Here is a 21,877-nt window from a genome sequence, read left to right as displayed (position 1 = left end):
TGACATTATTATTATATTATTAGAGTTAATTAAGGTATTCCATAATAGTCAGAATGTGCATATTATTTAAAATATTATTATTCCGTTTCCGACATTTTTTGTTGCTTCATTGTTTTTTTTTGTAATAAGTTTTGTCTAATAGATGTAATTAAAGTAACATGTAATTACTTAAAAAAATGTTTTTATTTTTATTCGTTTAAAAACATTGACGCACGTAGTACCTACATATGTATCAATGTTTATAGGTGTTTTAACACTGTTCACATAATCAGTTTTACTTATAAACTTGTTTTAGCGTTAAGAGCTGATTAAGAATTGCTTAAATACCTGTCAAAAACATCATATCTAAAAGAATCGGATGATTTTTTAACATAGCATATGCATAGGATTGTTTTTACATTAGTATAAATAAATTAGATATAATTGTTATATAAAAAAAAGAAAAAAACTATTTTACTAGATTTTGCACTTTCATCTTTTTACAACGATTTTATTTACGATTTATCAATTTTAGAATAGTATAAAAGTGCGTCATCGGTTTTTGGTCTTTATATTAGACAAAATCTTAATATATTATTGTAGATCATGATATTTATTTTTAAACGATTTCATGGCTTAAATTTGATTATTTTTCTCCTTGTATTATTTATATACATAAATGAAACGCTTTTTAATACTATTATGTTTTAATTTCAAATACATTCGCCTATATTCGATGAATGACTATACTTACATTTTAGAAATGTAGAAAGGCTTTAAAATAAAACATAGTTACGAACAACTGAACTGTATTTATAATAAAATATAAAATTTAGGAAGTTTTATATAGTAATTAGTTTATTAGTTTTACATGCTAAATAATATTATATAAGACTGAGTAATTTTCAGTCTTGCTCTATTAACATAAGTATAAAAATAGTGACATAAATCAATTACAATCTAAAATGATATTTATTGAAACTTAACAGGCAGTTAAAATGTACTTTTTTATATATTTCTAATCTGAAGCACGCATCCTCTTAACGGTGTGTTTTTATAAGCCGGCCCTGCCAGGCAAACAAACGTAATATGTCGTTATTAAAAAAAATTGACCGGGGCAAATAGTCGTTGAGAGTCGTACTAGTCGGTTGGTTGGTGAAATATTTGTGAAAGTGTTTCTGTATGGATTCTATAGTCGGTGATATATTTTTATTTTAATCAACGTAGCTTCAGTAACCTAAATGATTCTTGGAGTTCTTTAGATAGCCAACGGTTAGTTCCATAGTATATATAGGATAGGCCCAGTTCGATGGTAGAATTAATAGGAGAGTCTATTCATGGTTCTCTAAGATCACCTGGGAATAAAGGCGACTCCTGGAGTTTTTTAAGTGGGCAACAGTGAGGACGTGAGCAACGTATTGCTTCACTGCTCTATGTCATAAAATGCGTGCCACTGCTGATCCTGACTTACAGGAGTTGTAGTGGTGGGTGTGAGGGCGAGAAAGTCTCTAACGTATTGCGATTGACAAAAGCCATGTATTGTAGTTGACAAAGGCCATACGCAACGTATTGCGGTTGGCAAAGGCCACGTGTAACGTGTTACGATTTGCGAGTTACTCTGACTAGCTATTCATGACATCTACGATCTACGTTAATATTGAGTTTAGACCTAAATAGCTAACGTGAGCTATGTCAGATATTCTTTATATGTGTATTATGGACGATTGACTGAAGATGGAGATTGCTCATGAAAGCTCGAGTGCAGTGCTTATTGCTTTCGTGAGTCATAATCTTTTAATAACTGTTTGACAGCTGTGTCGCCGAAGAGTTTGTTAATATCACTTCCCTTTGGTAATGACACTAGGAGGTGATGGCGGAAGAGCCCTTTGGGGGTGCTGTCTATTTTGTAAAAAAAAATGCGTGATCGGGGACTGTCACATTGCCAGGAGAGGCTTAACATAAAAAAATGTGAGGGTGTTTGTGATACTTTTGGCTTTAAAACACTAAGGGTTGACAGTCCGGGGCAATTTGTCGTTAACAGTCGTACTGGTCAGGTGGTTAGTGAAATATTTGTGAAACTTTTTCTATAGTCGGTTATATTTATTTTTATTTTATTCAAAGTAGTTTCCGTAACCTAACACTAATAGGAACAGCATACGACGCGCCAGATTCAAGAGGGGACACTGCAACATCAAAAAATTATGTGTTTATTACGCGATTACTCCGGCATTTGTGGACCGATTTTTAAAATTATTTTCTTGTTCGAAAGGAGATACTGCTGAAGTGGTCCCAAATTCACTAAGTCAGGATATGATGATTGGAGCCTGGTGAAATCGAGGGTAACCCTTAAAATTGATAGGCTCACGCATCGTTTTTCGCAAATTTTATGAAGTAACTTATGTACTCACTACTTGCGTATGGTAATCATCATCATCTTATGTAGTTGATGGAAGACACAGATACAAGATACAACTCCTTAACAGTAAGGTGTTACACGAAGAGGCTTCGCCTGATTTAATAAATTCTTTTTATATTTGATAGGGTGTTTGCCATTTGGTCTCATGATTATTACTAACACAAAAAAAAAGAAAAAAAGAAAATATAAAAACGTTTTAACAAGAAATGTAACCGCGTTAAAAAACCACTGGCTCCATAATCGGTAATGTTAAATATTTTTTTGGTTTTGAGTGGTTTTTGAAGGCAGTTTTATTTTTTGTTAAAACAGTTATTAATAATATGTCTTTAGACTAAATGACTTAATGACCAATTAGAGGTATAAGCTTACATATATAACATGCAAGTATGGTGTATTAGCGAAGGGTCCATATATTACCCGATTCTTAGCGGCTTCCCTTTATTTAGATTCTAATTATCATCAGAACGATTTACATACCGCGTTTATGCATGTTAGTATTAGTACCTATATGTTGTGTCGGATACCCATTCGGAAAATTTTTCCTTTCGCCACTGGTGTGGTGTATGTATACATACGTATATATCGTACGTATGAATCTTATGAGAGCTGTATAGTGTGCACTGTATGTAAGAGGTTACAAAGATCAATTGCTATGCAAGACAAGAGCAGAGCAATGGCCATACCAATTGTAAATCAGTCTGCGGGCCACGAAGTAATGCGCGCAAGATGTAGAGAGGCGGGCAGTTTGGTCGTCAAAGAAGAACCTGACTATACCAAGAAGTGCCGATTTATGAAGCATGTCGCATTCGCATGGTCGTCATACCGGGAAAAGGCATTGACATGAAAAACTTTCATTAACAAAGGAGGTCAGTGCAATGAAAAGTTGTAGTACAGACCTAACAATAACATTGAATAAAAGGAATTATAATTAAATTGTTCTGTTGTGTTTAAATTAAACGCGTTTTTTTTTCTGAGACAGCATGAGGAAGCCGAATAATTGGCGATACAGGAATTGTAGCACAGGTGATTTGATAGTATAATATTAACATGACAATATTTACACGAAAGGCCAACGAACATTCGAGTAAACTGACAAAAATGGTATATATTGATTTAACTTTTGTTATTTATATCTTGCCAATTCCAGGTATGTTTTTCCTAGAACATTTAGTGATCAAACATAGAAAATCTATAATTTGATTATATATCAATTCAGGAAAATGCGAATGCTTGGCCAAAAATTGTCTATACCAAAAGAAATGTTGAATTCCTATCTACTAACCGAGTTAAAACAATCCCTCCTAGCCGAATTTAATGCACGGCGGCCGATCTTAACGGAGATCAACCAGATACGAAGAAGACAATATAATGTACCTACACTCTCTGTTCCTTCACTGTCATAGTCCGGTGAGACGGCAATCCGACATGGTCGGAGAGAGACCAGGTGCAGGACCCGGTTCACGTGCTTTCCGAAGCATGAGGGTATCACCCAACTTCTTAAGTCCGAGCTGTGATTGAGTAATTTTTAAAATGGAAAAACCTAGCCATAAGTATATTTAGTCCAACCTGGGTTTCGAACCCAGGACGTACACATGGTAGTCGTACTCATGACATGTAGGTACGTATTAGGTACAAGTACGTCACTGAGGCACGCATGCACATACTGAAGTATAGCGGCGCATAAATATTAAAAATATATAAACACCAAATGTTTGATAATTAAATTTTCAATGTCTCGTATCAATATTAATGTAGATAAGTCCCAACATAAAAATATTGTCTCTTAACATTGTATCAGCCAAAGGATCTCTAAACTACTTAGTATATAAGACACCAGCAGTCGATACGACAGACGCAGTTTTTCATTAATCTTCAAAATGAGCGCTAAAGACGTGTGTGCCGTCGCGAGTGACTCGCAGGAGCCCGTGTAAATATTCATTTATAATGTGGTTTTCTATTTTATTATCTATTTATTTAATTTCTGTTCATTGTTTCCAAATTTGTAATATGTTTTTTAAAAATTATTCCACTCCACATAAGTATCATTCTTACGTCTTGAAACAGTGCTTTTTCGGCCTAATTTGGCGACATCCGCATTTTATGCCTGAAGTTAGAGATTAGTGTAACAATAAACTTATAAGTTCCATGAAGCTTCCTTGCGTAGCTTTTATAATATAATCCAGTTCAAAATTTTTAATCGCGCGACATCAAATTTTTTGAAAAAGCTCGCACTATCTCTTATTTTTTAAGAGAAATCATGCAAATAAAATTTAAAGTTCTTATATAAGCTTACATTGTATGGCTTATACAAATTCTCCAGAACATGCTAGTTGCCGAAAAATTGCAATTGCCTTAGCAATCATAGATATCATTTTAATTTTTGCCTGCCTTTATTCTGTGATATTCTTATTTCAAAATGAAGTTAACCAACCTTATATAGTTACAGTACTGCGTGTATCATCACCTATAAAAAAATATCTTTGTAACTTAAAAAAAAAAAATATTGATCTTAACCACTAGAATCGTGCAAATACCGTTTTTATTTTATTTAGCTTTTCATCGCGAAATAATAAAATTTAAAAATATTTGTTATCGAAGACAACATGAAGTATTATAATAAACAACATTAATGGTTGTTAATCACACGATTTATTGTATGTTAAATTTGCTATTATTTTACTTCTTTGTTAGACATTTCATTCTGTTTCTGTGCAATATTTTTTTATTATTCGTATAATTAAAAAGTATCTACTGTTAACGGTCGAGATTATTAATTAATGGCCTAAAAGATAACAAATTGACTTTAAATCTAACTAAATAAAATTATTATGAAGTAATATGTATATTTCGCTATTATTACTATGCCGTGTTTATACTCGATATTTGATATAATATACTCATAATAACATACTTATTGTTATGATATAGTAAGATACTTCAATACGATTTTTATACGTTTGATTCTGGTCGTCGTTGGTTATTGATATATTAAACAATTATAATTATCATATTGTCAATCCTTAAAATTAACCTATTTTTTTTTTAAATTAAACTCTAAATACGAAAATATGTAACTATACGGAAATGCCATATTATATTTAAAATACGTTATTGCTTCTTTTTCTATGTTATTTTCATTATCATAAAAATTTAAATTATGCGGAAATGATCTCAATCAACAGTTTCTCTCAGGAGTATCTGCAGGTTGCCAGCCATTTAGATCTCAATTCTTTTGTCAACTAAGTCCACAATCAAGCATATTCTTAACATTAGACTTGGCCGTCATATTTCAGACATAAGAATATTTGTAACATATTCTTATGTCACAAAAACAAATGAATACAATGCTTTATTAAGACTGGTTTGTTTCAGTATGAATATGGGTGATGAGATTGAGCTATACAATAGGATGAACAATATGACAAGATATGATGTCGAATTATGTCTCCAAGAATATTCTCCGAGATTCAATTGGTTAAAAAAAAATGCAAGGATTATTGATATTGGAAGTGGTGACGGCAGTGTCACTACAATACTATCTACATTCATACCCAGTGACTATGAAGTGCTTGTTGGAGCCGACATTAACCCAAAATCTGTTAAATTTGCAAACGATAACTACGGGAATAAACGGATCAAATTTGTTCAACTGGACATCGAGGGAATGTTACCAGATGACATGAAGGAGAGTTTCGACCACGTGTTCTCGTTCTACACATTTCACTGGGTTGATAACCACCAGTTAGTAATTATACCATTGTTATACAGCATGCACTATTAATGGGTCATTACATGACCAATTTATTAACAATTCGATTGATTAGTTTGATTTGATTTTGATATTGATACGATTGAAGTCATCGCATCGTATAATATAAGGATTAAAAATCAGATCTAATATTTTGATATTCAATTCCTGTCATAAAAGGTCGAAAATTTAACTATTGCTAAATTGATTTTCTACATAGGTAGATGTATGTACACAATTATTAAGTATTATTTACTTACAAAATATCATTTTACAGGAAAGCCTTCATCAATATACACAACATATTACAGAAGGACGGAGAGGTCTTTGCTATATTTTTATTATTTTGCGACATTTATTTGATATTTGAAATGCTAGCAAAAACAAAGAAGTGGGCGCCGTGGATGCCTAATTTCGACAAATTCCCGTCGCCGTATTATGATTTTCTGGTCTGTAACAATATTTTTTTTTATTATTCTTTATACGGCAAAGTATCACCTGAATTTCCTCGAATCTCGAATCTACGTTTGGGTTTAGCTATACATACTATAAAATCCTATACCTATACGACTGCCTCTGTGGCGTAGTTGTAATTGTACCCCGTATGAGTGCGACAACCGCGCTGTGGTCCTTGGTTCGAATCCCGGGTCGGGCCAAAATAATTTTGACCGTGTTTTTCCATCTTAAAAATTACTCAGTTACAGCTCAGAGTCAGGAAGTTGGCGGTGTGATACCCCCGTGCCTCGGAAAGCACGTAAAATGGTTGGTCCTGCGTCTGATCTCTCTCCGTTCATATCGGATTGAATCTCACCGAACTATGAGAGTGAAGGCACAGAGAGTGCACCTGTGTAGTGCGCACATACTTGTGCACTATAATATCTCCTGCATACTTGGCTGATCTCCGTTGAGATTGGCCGCAATAGCCGAAATTCGGCTAGGGAGGAATCTCTAAGTTAGTGCGCTTTCCCCACTAGGCACCCCTTATACATTGCAATATTAATTACAATTACATATTTTACCTAATTTTATTGCTGTACTTCTTTTTTACACAAGTGCTTCTTTTTTGTTTTATTTGGTATTACTTATTGTATTATAATAATACTCAAAAATTGAACACAGTTAACTCTATGTGTTTCGAACAGATACTACTACTGAATGGGTTAGGATAAAACTTTTCAGTAATATTTGTTCCACATCAGCATAACACATAGGCTACAATTTATAATGATTTTATGTAATTTGGTCATAATATAACGAGACATATCAAGTAAATTGGAACAAATTATATCCCGGAAAACTCCTTTACGCGGGCGAATCCGCGAACAAATGCTAGTATTCTATAACATCTTGATAACCAACACTTTTTTGTTCAGGATCCAGATGTTCACGTGGCAAAAATGTTAAAAAACATTGGCTTCAACGTTCTTGACGTGAGATGTAAACAAAAAACATACTATTACGAGTCAGTTGACGTTTTTAAAGGTATGTAAGTAGTATGTAGCACCGTATTACCTATATAATTCAGTGCTCTGGGCGCTTTTGCTACTGTTCAAAAGCAAACGTTAAGTATGGTTTACAACAAGTGAGCGATCTACTAGGTTGCTAGTCTAGGTAGACCATTGTTTTTTAAAGTAGAAGGCGACATCATATAAAAAAGGTTGCGGGCCCGCGAGATATGCGCAATTTTGTCAACTTCTATCCCTAAGGAACAGTAGTTACTTTTTTCTGAATGAAATGTACCCCACGTCTTTCTCTGTACCTCTGATAAAGTTATTATATACAAAATTTTGTCATGGATTGAGTAATTAAAGCGTCAAAGCACAACAAAACAAACTTATTTTTATATCATTAGTTAGAATACTTGATGTGCCCCCACGCTCTCTTCCTTTCATCGAAGCGAAAGTAGGGTGGGCATTTCTATTTAAGGAAGCAGGCTAGCGTGGTAAAAACTTCTTTGGGAACCCCTAAGCTAGACTAACCGATGCGACGCGTCACAAATACTATTGTTGCTTGTGTGTGCATATTTAATAAAACAATCTGTAACATAAGCCGTATGATATTAAATTGTACTTTCTCTTTCGATTTAATGGCAAATATTTTTTACAGATGTTTTGACAGCTATAAACCCTTTCGATGTCCCAAAAGATGTTTGGGCAGAATTCTTGGAAGAATTCATGGAAATAAAGAGAAAAATGCACCTTGTGGATGAGAAAGGGGTGAAGACACGTTACAACCTAATGGTAATACATTGTACTAAGTAAACAATTATTATATACAAGACTTCATAATAAAATACTCTTTTTATTGATTTGTTTTATTGTTAATTATTTACCTGCTCTTGTTTTTTGGGTATGGAATTCATTTAATAACAATCAATAAGATATTATAAAATATTGCTCGCGGCCTCGCCCGCGTGAAGAGATGTTTCGGGATAAAAATCTCGCTATATATTTTTCCAGGATAGAAATTAGCTTATGTCCTTACGGATCTCAAACTATATCTATACCAAATTTCATTTCAACGATTCTGTCAGATATGCTTGTGGCATAACTAACCGTTTACGTAACGCGCGCAACCGAAATACTTTAAAGGAATAAATTTTCCCCTTTTTTGGAACTTTTTCATTAATGCTCCGCTCTTATTAGCCATGGCGTGTAGTCTATGCCTTCCTCGATAATTCAACAGTAAAATATTTTTTCAATATAGTCTATGCCTTCCTCGATAATTCAACAGTAAAATATTTTTTCAATTCAAGCCAGTAAGTTCTTGACATTAGCACATTCAAACAAACAAACAACAGGAACTCTTTAGCTTTATACTTAGTCTGGCCATAAATACTGTTACACTTAATTATAAAAAAATATTACATTTGAATTTCGAATCTGTCATTTTTATACGATTGTTCATTGTGTTTTCTCATTTTGGCGCCAATACATTGTAAAATATTTTGCGATATTAAAATGGTGTGGGGTGATAAAGAGAACCGAATCGCTGTGATAGCATTACACAAAGTAGGTATGGAGCCAAATGCAATTTTTAAAACTCTCCATACACTTGGTATTAGTAAAATGTTTGTGTACCGGGCTATTAATAGGTACAATGAGACCTCCTCTGTTTGTGACAGAAAAAGATCTGGCCGTCCACGTAGTGTTCGTACGAAAAAGGTGGTCAAAGCAGTAAGGGAAAGAATTCGAAGAAATCCTGTCCGAAAGCAAAAGATTTTATCTCGGGAAATGAAGATAGCACCTAGAACCATGTCGCGTATTTTAAAAGATGACTTAGGACTTGCAGCCTATAAGAGACGCACTGGCCATTTCTTAACTGATAATTTAAAGAAGAATAGGGTGGTAAAATCGAAACAACTACTGAAGCGGTACGCAAAGGGAGGTCACAGAAAAATTTTGTTTACGGATGAGAAAATTTTTACAATTGAGCAACATTTTAACAAACAAAATGACCGTATTTATGCTCAAAGCTCTAAGGAAGCTTCCCAATTAGTCGACAGAGTGCAACGTGGACATTATCCGACTTCAGTGATGGTTTGGTGGGGTGTTAGCTATGAAGGAGTGACTGAGCCATATTTTTGTGAAAAAGGTATCAAAACATCGGCACAAGTGTATCAAGATACCATTCTTGAGAAGGTAGTTAAGCCCCTTAACATCACCATGTTCAATAACCAAGTATGGTCCTTCCAGCAAGACTCGGCGCCGGGTCATAAAGCTCGGTCCACGCAGTCTTGGTTGGAATCGAACGTTTCGGACTTCATCAGAGCTGAAGACTGGCCGTCGTCTAGTCCCGATCTTAATCCGCTGGATTATGATTTGTGGTCAGTTTTAGAGAGTACAGCTTGCTCTAAACGCCATGATAATTTGGAGTCCCTAAAACAATCTATACGATTGGCAGTGAAGAATTTTCCCATGGAAAGAGTGCGTGCTTCTATTGATAACTGGCCTCATCGTTTAAAGGACTGTATTGCAGCCAATGGAGACCACTTCGAATAAGCTTTTTATATTTTTAATTGTTTTATATTTATGTATTAAACTGACACACTGTAAAAGTAATAAATGTTATTTGCAGTTAACAATTTTCTTTTTTCTTTATTACAATATTTATGGCAAGACTAGGTATAATAGTATAGATAGGACATTCGGTAGACGTCTACATTTGCAACTATGCATATTATATTGTATGTGTTCATGCAGGGTACGCCGCGCTGTTTCAACATGAGGTTAATATATTATGACGTAATGAACACCTGCTCCAACAACTATCCACGTGTATATGTGCCAGTTGTACATAGATGATAGAGTCTAATCAATAATATGTCTTTAGATCTAACACTTAATGACCAACTAGAGGAACCAGTTGACGTATATAATGTGCATGTGTGGTGTAGTAGCTATATATACAGGTTGTCCCAAAAATAGTGTCAAGCGGAAGTCCAGAGATAGAGCATCCCTTGGAGTATCCGATTCATCACCATGTATGTTCCGCGTTTATTCATAGTTTACGAGTTTTAATATTTTTCAGAATTTTTGTGAATTTTCGAGTTGATCAAAGTTTTGTTTTTAAAAAAGTAATAGACTTCATCGCGATTTTTTTTTGCATCAAAATTTTAATTAGTTGTGCTTTTAACAATCAGTTTCGTAACTTTAATGAATATTATGAAAATGTTGGTGTAAAGTGAAAACTTACCTTCTATGAATTTTGACTTAAATTTTGTAAATTAAAAAATTTATGAATTTTTCACCTTGCTGTCTTTAAGGCTGATTTTAGCCAAAGTATGAAGGATTATATTTTTTAATGAATATGCAAGTTAAGAGTCAGGAGAATTTTTTGACCTACCTTAGAATCACGAAGTCACCTGTTTAGATTTTTAATTTAAAGTAGTAAATTTAAGTTATAATTCATAGAACGTAAGTTTTCCACTTTACACCAACATTTTCATAATTATTATTAAAGTTACGAAGGTTATTGTTTTTAGCAAAAAAGTACAACTAATGAAAATTTAGTTGCAATGAAAAAATCGGGAAGAAGTCATCCACATTCAGAAAAAAAAATATTGTTCAAATCGAAAATTCTCAGAAATTCAGAAAAATATTCATAACTCGGAAACTATGAAAAATCGCGGAACATACATGGGGATGATTCGGATACCTCAAGGGGTGTTCTATCTCTGGACCTCCGCTTGACATTATTTTTTGGGACACTCTGTGTATACAGTATATTGTATAATATACATACATGTTCTATTCAATCATATATAGCGTACACTATATGTAAGAGGTCACAAAGATCAATTGCCATACAAATCAAGAGAAGAGCAATGGCCATACAAATTGTAAATTAGATTGCCGGGTGTTGAGAGACTGGCAGTTTGGTCGCCAAACAAAAATCGGACTTTACCAAGTGCCGTTCTGCAAGGCATGTCACAGTTGCATGATCGTCATACCAGGAAAAGACTTTCACTAACTAAGGAGATCAGTGCAATGCAAAGAGATATTGATATAGAGCGGACATTAAGAGTCATACAAAAATTTTACACACATGCGTCAGTTACTCAATCTACCGTGAAATAGCAAAACGGCTATGTAAAATAAATTAGAAAATTCTTTATCTAAGTATTGCACGGTAGGAAGCATTAGTTTGTAATAAGCATTTACCATTGACATTTCTAAAGATATCGATAATTTGCTTTCAATGACATTTAACAATGAGCCGTACATATATATGTACTTATTATGCATTTATGTGAGTAGGTATTACTAAGATTTTCGTAAGTAAACTTAATAATATGATTAACATGGATGTTTTTTAATAAAAAATATATATTAAAAATCTTATGAAACTTGTAAGCTACTAATAAATTTAACAAAGTTTATGTCGGGTGTATCACTCAATATTAAAATAATAACTCATATTTGATGTCTATTCAATGCTTGTTGATAGTTTTTTTTTAATTAAATGTATAATCATTTTACTTTTTATGTTGTAGGCAAAGTCTTGGTCTTGGTGTTGCTCGTACAGACCGAAATAACATAAAATTTAATTTTAGAATTTCGTTTTGTAAATATGAAATTAACATATACGGTGTAAAAACAACGACATTAGGTTTTGTTCTTGTTTCTATAGAGCTTAAGTGTTATTGACACGCTGCAGATAATTTTGTCTATAGAGTGTATGAATCGGGCAAACAAACCCATTTTTACGAACGATTTTTTTACGTATACTTAAGTATGTGTAGCATCATTATATTAGCCTATAATGATGCTACACATACTTAAGTACACGTATTATTTATTTAAATCGTATTAGTGTGAAAATAAATTCGTAATTGGTAAATATTAAAGTAAACAGTAGACTTTTGTATGTTCTTGCCATAGCGTAAGAAAAAAATTATCAATAACCTAGAAAAAAATCGCAAAGCTATGCTTAGCTACGTCTTAACTAATCTGCGCTTAAACTTTCAATCAATGCTGAACTTTTTCTTACTCAAAAACTGAGGTTACGTGTTGCTTTGTGAAGACGCACATAGATAATCAAATATGTACAGTCGACACAGATTATAACCATGCAAAAACCAAATAGAACGAATATGATCTATGGTATCATCATGATTTATGAAATTTAACAGACTGGTCAGATAACGTTTGACGGATAATTTCCCACTTTTCGTCAAGTTTTGGCTTTCGGAATATACTGTTAATTGTTACGCCATTACGAAAAAAATTCAGACAAATATTTCTATAAACATTCATCAATAATGCGGCACTTATTTTTTGCAAAAACGGTACCGAAGCCAGAACATCCGACAAATCCTGTAACAAAATAATACGATGTGCACATATGTCTTTTGTGTTTAAAAGGTACGCCACCGCGGCTGACATGCACATACTATATGTATAGCGGCACATAAATATTTAAAATATATATAAATACCAAATGTTTGATAATGAAATTATCAATGTCTCGTATCGATTTTAATGTAGATAAGTACCAACATAGAAATATTTATCTTTTATCATCGAATCAGCCGAAGGATCTCTGAACAGCTTAGTATATAAAACACCACCAGTCGATATGGCAGACGTAGTTTTTCATTAATCTTCAAAATGAGCGCTAAAGACGTGTGTGCCGTCGCGAGTGACTCGCAGGAGCCCGTGTAAATATTCATTTTTAATGTGTTTTTCTATTTCGTTATTTCCTATTTATTCAATTTCCGCACATTGTTTCCAAATTTGTTTAAAAAAATCCACTCTACATAAGTATCATTTTTACATCTTGAAACAGTTTTTTTTTCGGCCTAATTTGGCGACATCCGCATTTAATACCGGTTTAGTTTAAAGATTAGTGTAACAATAAACTTATAAGTTCCGTGAATCTCATTTGTATAGCTTTTATAAAAATCGAGTTCAAACTCTTGAATCGCGACAAATCACAAATCATAAAAAAGCCTGCAATTATAATTTAATTACTTTTGAAGAGAAATCATCCAAATAAATGTATGGGTCTTATATAGGCCTACTTATATAGGGTATGTCTTTTACGGATTCACCAGAACATACTAGTTGCCGAAAAATTTGAATTACCTTAGCGATCATAGTTTTTAATTTTTCCTACCTTTGTTCTGTTGTAATCATATTTAAAAATTACATTACCGTTACTTAAAAAAATATCTTAGTAACTCACGGAAGAAATAAGCAAAATTACTGAAAAATCAACAGCATTTATAAAATTATTTTTTTTCTTAACTAAAATCGTGCAAATGCCGTTTTTATTTTATTTAGCCTTTAATCATGTAAATAAATTGTTATCGAAAACAACATGAAGTAATATAATAAATTACATTAATGGTTGTTGATCACACGGTATTATTGTATTTTAAATTGACTATTTTTGTACTTCTTTGTTAGACACTTCATTCTATTTCTGTACAATTTTTTTTTCTAATATTCGTATAATTAAAAACTATCTACGGTTAAAGGTCGAGATTATTAATTACTGGTGGAATTTAGCCTCTTAATTTCCGAGCCCTTTTGTTTAATCGAAAAGATATGTCCGCTTTTTATATGGGAGCTAGTTCTCAAATTCTAACCAACCTCAAATGTATTGCATAATAAAGTGACACAAATGTGGAGCTTGGAATCATGAAAAGGATAATGTTAGACCCCTCCATTTATAAGAAAAATTAATTTAAACTGTCTTAGCAAAGTAATTCGAAAAATAACTTCATCGATACGTCAAAAGAATAGGTAATAATGTAGATATTTTTTTTGACAAATGTAGCTGCCATTTTTTACATTCGCGAATATAAAGGGAAAATTTTAGAAAACACCAAGAGCATGTCATTCACGGTTATTCTTACACTCAGTTCTTACAAACAAATAAACTAAATGTTTTTATTTTTCTATCTTTGGGGGGTTCGTTCCAATATAGCAACATTTATATTTCGGAAGCGTTCATTTTAAGTGTAATTATAAAGTAAAATAAAATTCCAAAAATCGCAAAAACGTAGATCTATAAAATTAAACTATTTATTTCAATAAGCTCGCTTTTAAGAGTTCTACTCAAATATATATATAAATTATCTTTGTAATTTTTTTTGCGGAATGAAAAACCCGTTTTTGGCGTCACCTTTTAATCTTACAACTTTTTGTTTCACACGATCGACCTATTTTAGACAGATTCATTTTTAATTATTATACTTTGTATTAGTAATGTTTGTATAAATACCTAAATGTGTAGTACCAAACTCACGTTCTACTACACCTGATTAGTTGGTATCCTTATAACTTATCAATGTTTATGGTTAACAGTCAACACTGCCACCAAATATTAAAATTTTATTGTAAAAGCAATAAATATTTTTTAATAATCTTAATCCTTCTGCAGAAATAAATAGCAGCTGCAGCAATAGGAACAAAACAGGTTTAATTTATTATAAGACTAGCTTTTGCTCGCGGCTTCGCCCGCATGAAGGAGATTTCCGGGATAAAAGTCCACTGTATGATAAAAGTCTTGCTACACATTTTCCCGGTACTGATAAGTTCAAACTAATTTTATCCCCATGGGAGTTGAATTTATCAAAATCCTATTTAAGCGAACGTCTTCATCATAGTAGCTCCAATCTTTAATTTCAGTTCAATCAGTCGAAAATCTAAGAAGATTTATACAAACTTTCATACCCTAGATTATCCCCTTGGGGGTAGAATTAATCAAAATCCTTTCTTAGCGGAGGCCTACGTCATAAAATCTACCTGCATGCCAAATTTCAGCCCGATCCGTCTAGTGGTTCGGGCTGTGCGTTGATAGATCACTATGTCAGTCAGTCACCTTTGAGTTATATATATTTATACTTAGACGTTGTAAAATATAGCAAATTGAATTTGGGAGCATGTTAAAAACATATGATTAATATTGATTATTATTTCTTTATATTTTAAAGATCTTTTTTTACATTTTATATATATTCTTTAATCAATAATAATGCATATAAAATGAATGACCCTCCGATGACGAAGCTCAAGACCCAAGCCCGATTAGTATCGATTATTATTAAAAACAAAATTGATTGACAATATGTTTGGATTAATTAAGTATAGTACCTAAATAATATTATTTTAAACAATTGAGGAGCAGTAATTTGTAGCTTGTTTTTATACGTTTAAGGTGTTCACAGTACACATTTATTTTTAAATACCTATTGTCAGCAGCTCCGCCCGCGTCAAAAAACATTCCGATATATTTTTTTCCAGGTGTAGCAACTCAGGAGTAATGTAGTCCTTTTAGTGAATTTTTCAAAATAGTCTTTGTAGTTCCTGAGATACGCGCGTTCAAACAAACAAACCAACTCCTCAGCTTTATACAATAGTATAGATTATAATTAATTTGGCATACAAAACAATAAAGTGACCTTGCATCAATAAATCTATTCTCTCGTGGAAAAACAATTTGTTACGGTGGTGAGAGGCGTAATTTTCCGAAAGGCAAGCCGACAAAAATGTAGCTGCTAATACTAATAGGGGACCGGACTCATTTTTGTTCTTTATTATTATCAAATATTTACGTTATATCAATTATAACACATAAAGAATCATTCAAATGCGGTAAAACATCAACAAATTATAAGTCTTTCAATTTCGGTAGAAGGGGTAAGTAACAAGAAACAGAAAAGAGGCGCAATACCCACGTGTGACGTCATCGGGCATTACGACGCGTGCGATAAAAAGAGATGAAGCGATATCCCCACTTCGCGCCCACTACGGCACATAGTAATATTTGAAATATGAATTACTGGCTCATTTTTTAACCAATTTTAATGCAGTTTTCGCAACAGGGTTTCTTTTTATAATCGTATTATTAACCATTACATATAGAATAATGTACAAAATCAAACACAGGACGGTCCCCTATTATAATTACACAAATTTATTATTGAATAATATCATTTATTTTAATGGTTTGCTCATATATATTACAAAAGGGAAGCCGGTAGGAATTCCTTTTTTATGGACTATTCGCCACTGCTTTGTTGCTATAATAATTTCAAAAGGCGCTACGTGTTAATAAAAATCGATGCGCTAGTAAATCTTTCAAATCTAAAAAATTGCCTGCTTTCTGATTTTTTTCTTTGTAAACCTAATTACTTGAATTGAAAATTTCTTTTAGTGTTAGATGACCTATTCATCGATAATAGCTATAGTAATATCACGGATCATAGCCTATATAACTTAACGCTATGACCAATAGGAGCGAAGCATCAATGAAAAAATTTGCAAAAACGGGGAAAATTGATTCCTTTAGGAAGCTAAGTTCCGTTGCGTGCACTGCGAAAACTGGGTGTTCCACTTAAAAACTTCTATTTATATATTGTAAAACATATAATTGTTAACCAAAGTCCCCCGCCGCATCTATCTGCCTGTCTGAACGCGATAAATTCAGAAACTGCCCATCGGATTTTAATGAAATTTGGTATGGAGATAGTTTGAGACCCTGGGAAAGACACAGGTTAAAAATATATAGCGGTACTTTTATCCCGGAAAAACTATTTACGCGGTCGGAGCTGCGAGTAAAAGCTAGTAATATAATAATAACACAAACTATAATTACTGGCAACGCGCGTTGGCTCACGAATCTGACATCATGGTGAACAATCATAACCATAACGGATTTTCCTGTTACTTTTGTACATTATTCTATACGGAATATAGCAAGATAGAATATATTCTATAGCAAGCAATATGAAAAACAAGGCCTTCTCTGAAAACTGCATTAAAAATAGGTTAGGAAATGAGCCAATCATTTATATTTCAATTATTGCAATGTGCATAAGTGCGCTCGTATCGTAATTCCCAATGACGTCACATACGCGTATTGTGCCTCTTTTCTAGTCTTATACCCATCTATGGAAATTAAAAGGCTTAAATTTATGTCTTAACTTGTTTATGTCATGCGGAATTTTAATCATTCTTTTTATGTTGGAATTTATATGACGTAAATCTTTGTACATTTATATAAAGGTATATATAAAGAAGGTTACACATAAAGGTGAAGAGTATGTTTGTTTATTTGTTTATTTTAACGTGCTAATCTCAGAAACTACTGATTCGTATTGAAATACAATTTAATGTTAAATTTATCAAGAAAGGCTATAAGAGGCTATATAAAATGACGCTATGACCAATAAGAGCGGAACTTCAATTACAACGTTGGATAAAAGTAAAGACCAAAAATTTGTCAAATCCCTACTTTGTTGACTAATAAGACACATACACATTCTTACATAACCTTGTTTCTTATATTTAAAAATAGTAAAAGTTTATAATTTACATACAACAGTCCAAATTCTATTCCTATTGTCTTTAAACGTTTAATAATGAAAATCACTACAAAAATGTAGATATACGTAAGAAAATAAATACCAAACTAGTCGGAATGTAAATTGTTAGAAAACATGCTTCCGGCGCATACGCAGGTAGGAACACCTCACGTAACTTATTGCATTCACCTACATGCATGGAGAGACGGTGGTATGTAAGGAAACAGGTGCTGGAAATATACCTGCTTACGTATTTTGCAACATGTTGCTTAGTTATATATAATTAAAAATTATGCTGCTCAATTCGTCGTGATATCTATCTGCGGCTCGGAGACTGCGCGGTGGGCACCAAAAGTGCGGTTAGGAGTTTAGGTAATATATTTTTAAATAAAAAAAATGTAGGCAATGAATAAAAAAAATAATTAAAAGACTTTGATTTCCTCTTCTAGCAGAAATCATTTTATTTTCTTACATAACCAAAGGAGAATACCCAAACCTACCCCACTCTTGAGAGGGAGTACATAATGTATGAAAATTTCCATAATTTACGACATACTTTTAGAAAATTTATTTGATAGAAATTCATTTCGTTTTTTTTTTTTAATTAAATAAATGCAATCTTGATACTATTTCGGTGAATTTGTATATGATAAAATATTGGCTGCTACAATTAAACGCAAAACTGACTAAACGGATTGAAATTTGGCACACGGGTAGATAGTGTCCAGGATTGACACATAGGCCTCTTTTTATCCCGGTAATTTGATCCCACAAGAAATAATTGAATTTTTAATCCTAATTTTTTGAACAGATGGTGCTAGTTTCGTACAGTGTTTTAGGGATATATATATCGGGAAAACCTTTTGGATCATAATTTCAATATGGAAGCAGATACAATCCGCTCCGTATATTAGTTTTCCCCTTTTCACCCCATTCCTTTTCCAAAATATCAATTACAACAATTATAATTATAATAAGTATATTATATTACATAAGATCAATCCTCGGTCTCAAATATAAAGCATGTTAAAAACCACAAAATCTTCGGTTTGTTGAATATTATATCTTCTATTATTATTTTTCTATTTCAGTATGAATATGAGTGATGATATTAAATTATATAATAAGGCAAATGCAATTACAAGGAATGATGCCCAATTATGTCTTCAAGAATATTCTCCGAGATTCAATTGGTACAAAAAAAAGGCAAGGGTTCTTGACCTTGGAAGTGGCGACGGCAGTGTTACTACAATACTATCTACATTCCTGCCCAGTGACTACGAAGTTCTCGTTGGAGCCGACATTAACCCGAAAACTGTTAAATTTGCAAACGATAACTACGGGAATAAAAAAATCAAATTTGTCGAACTGGACATCGAGGGAACCTTACCAGATGACATGAAGGAGAGTTTCGACCACGTGTTCTCGTTCTACCTATTTCACTGGGTTGATGATCACCAGTTAGTATGCACTGTTAATGGGTCACAAGATAGCCAATGTGACATCATTATACAATAAGTTACCTTGGTATAATTGAGGAAAACTTCATACAGGGTCATTTTGACATTGCGTTAATAAATTAAACCAGATATTTGTTATCTTTATAATAACAATTTGCCATTTGTAATTCTAACTATAGATGTAAAATAAAAAAAGTATTTTCTAACAAAAGAAATATTGATAAAAAAATTATTAAAATTTTGCGCTAATTCCATTACGCGAAGAAAATTTATCGGAGAGGCAACATCATAGTTTCAGTCAGACATACACTTACATACACCATATAGTAAAATACGGAATTAACAAAAATCCTGAAAACTAAAACCGGGATTTTTGGCAAACATTTTTTTTATTCATGGATTATTTTTGTCACAATGTAGAAACGGTAAAGGCGAATACGTGGTTTTATTTAAAAACACAATGTAAAAATAATCCTGTATATTAGTATCAGAACTCTTACTCAAATGTCAGTAATTAAATTATTTACTAAATAATAAATATTATCTTAATGAGTATAAAATGTAGATACATATTATGATATGATACTGGTTTTATTTGAGTTACTGATAAAATATTCTTTTACAGAAAAGCTTTCACGAATATATACAATGCATTACAGAAGAATGGAGAGTTCTTTGCAACATTTCTATTATTCTCCGATGTTTATTTAACTATTGAAATGCTAGCAAAATCAAAAAAGTGGGCACCATGGATGCCTAACTTCGACAAATTCCCGTCGCCGTATTATGATTTTCAGGTCAGTAACAAATAAAATAGGTATTTTTATCTATTTAACTTCAGTGACAAACCTAATGTATCTATATTTTGTGCAGGATCCAGATGTGCATGTAGCAAACATGCTAAAAAATATTGGATTCAACGTTCTAGACGTGAGATGTAAACAAAGAATATACCATTACGAGTCAATTGAAGTTTATAGAGGTACGGAATTATTGTACAACGCCTTATACCTATAATTCATGGTTCTGGGTGAAGTTGCTACTGTGTATGGGCAGGCGTTAGGCTTTGCTAGGCGACTGATCTACCAGAATGCTGACCTTGTCCTTCAGTATCTCAAATTCAACCGTATTGATGCCTAAGTGTTCAATTTGATAAACATCTTCACTTTACGCTCAATGGCGTAGTTGTATGACTTCTGTGCTGAGGTTTCGGATTCGATCGCTGGGTCGGATAATGTGATAATAGATTTTTATAAATAATGATTGGCTTGCTTCCTACCACATAACAAAATACATACAACGAAAAGTTGGAGCAACGTTTGCACTCTGCTTATTTCTTCATAGATAAACGGGTGTATAGATTATATAGGTATTAATAGATATTAATATTTTTACTGCAATGGCCATGTTCTGATAAATGAATTCGCAGCTAGTAGGTGGCCACCTATGGACTAACTGAACCTAACCCCTATGACAGTTTACCTCCTCATAACGATTTAATAACAAAAGTTTTTCTTACAGATATTTTAACAGCGATAAACTCCTTCGACATACCAAAAGATATTTGGTCAGAATTTTTAGAAGAGAGCGTTCAAATAAAGAAAGATATGCACCTTGTGGATGAGAAGGGGGTGAAGACTCGTTATAACCTAATGGTAATACATTGTACTAAGTAAACAATTATACGAGACTTCGTAATAAAACACTTTTATTGCTGATTTGATCTATTATTTAATATTATTTTCTAGTTTCTAAGCTATTAAATCGATGAAATAATGATTTAGTAATAAATCATTATATTGACGGGTTTTACTGTCTATACGGTGAGTACTATACAAGCGGATAAATATATCCTACCACTAACATTTGTAATGTTTGTGAAAATCAGAATTCACATAGCATTGAATGATATAATTCTGTTACATTTTACTTTTTGACCATATACTAAAATATATATCCGCCCAGACAGCGACCACCGTACCCAAGGTGTTAAAACCCACCATAGTCGCCCACGTACGTTTGTCGCCTAACGGGATCAGCCTGTGTATATCTGGATCCAACAGGGCGGCATAATTGGCAGTCAAGGGGTAATCATCTCTCGTCAGTCGACATTCTATTGGACCCACTCCACTTACCATCAGGTGCAGTGGGGTAACTTTGCCGTGCCCGTTCAAAAAAAAACGGCTCTGCTTTTATAATTGGCTTCTATCTGCCGTCAATCAGCTTTGGACGATGTAATCTAGGACAAATAGTGTTAAAAAGACTCTGACTAAATGTTGGTTGAAGTGGGAATCAATTTTAGAAGCACCCAGTGCACTGCTCGTGCTCATTACTACTGGACCGAGTAATAACATTTGTAAATAGTTAAAGAACTTAGAAATATTATAAATGTAATGTAAGTTAGAAGTAAATATATTTAAATACTTGTGAGTAGCCACTTTACGAATGTTATAATA

General features: G+C 32.9%; 2 protein-coding genes across 2 annotated transcripts; both read left to right on the top strand.

The window, feature by feature from the left end:
• Positions 1-4,261: 4,261 nt before the first annotated feature.
• Positions 4,262-8,447, top strand: LOC115440441 (juvenile hormone acid O-methyltransferase). The gene is made up of 5 exons (XM_030164740.2): positions 4,262-4,322; positions 5,768-6,136; positions 6,421-6,592; positions 7,517-7,625; positions 8,250-8,447. Exons 1-5 carry the CDS (start codon positions 4,273-4,275, stop codon positions 8,402-8,404), a joined length of 855 nt encoding a protein of 284 aa, XP_030020600.2. The 5' UTR covers positions 4,262-4,272; the 3' UTR covers positions 8,405-8,447.
• A 4,783-nt stretch (positions 8,448-13,230) lies between these two features.
• On the top strand, positions 13,231-21,139 carry LOC115440467 (juvenile hormone acid O-methyltransferase-like). The gene is made up of 5 exons (XM_030164786.2): positions 13,231-13,305; positions 19,053-19,421; positions 20,047-20,218; positions 20,295-20,403; positions 20,943-21,139. The coding sequence occupies exons 1-5, from the start codon at positions 13,256-13,258 to the stop codon at positions 21,095-21,097; spliced, it is 855 nt and encodes a 284-aa protein (XP_030020646.2). The 5' UTR covers positions 13,231-13,255; the 3' UTR covers positions 21,098-21,139.
• The last annotated feature ends 738 nt before the right edge of the window (positions 21,140-21,877 follow it).

Source organism: Manduca sexta, chromosome 24, assembly GCF_014839805.1.
Source record: "Manduca sexta isolate Smith_Timp_Sample1 chromosome 24, JHU_Msex_v1.0, whole genome shotgun sequence".
In the NCBI taxonomy this organism is placed as follows: domain Eukaryota; kingdom Metazoa; phylum Arthropoda; class Insecta; order Lepidoptera; family Sphingidae; genus Manduca; species Manduca sexta.
This window is presented reverse-complemented; position numbering and strand designations above follow the sequence as displayed.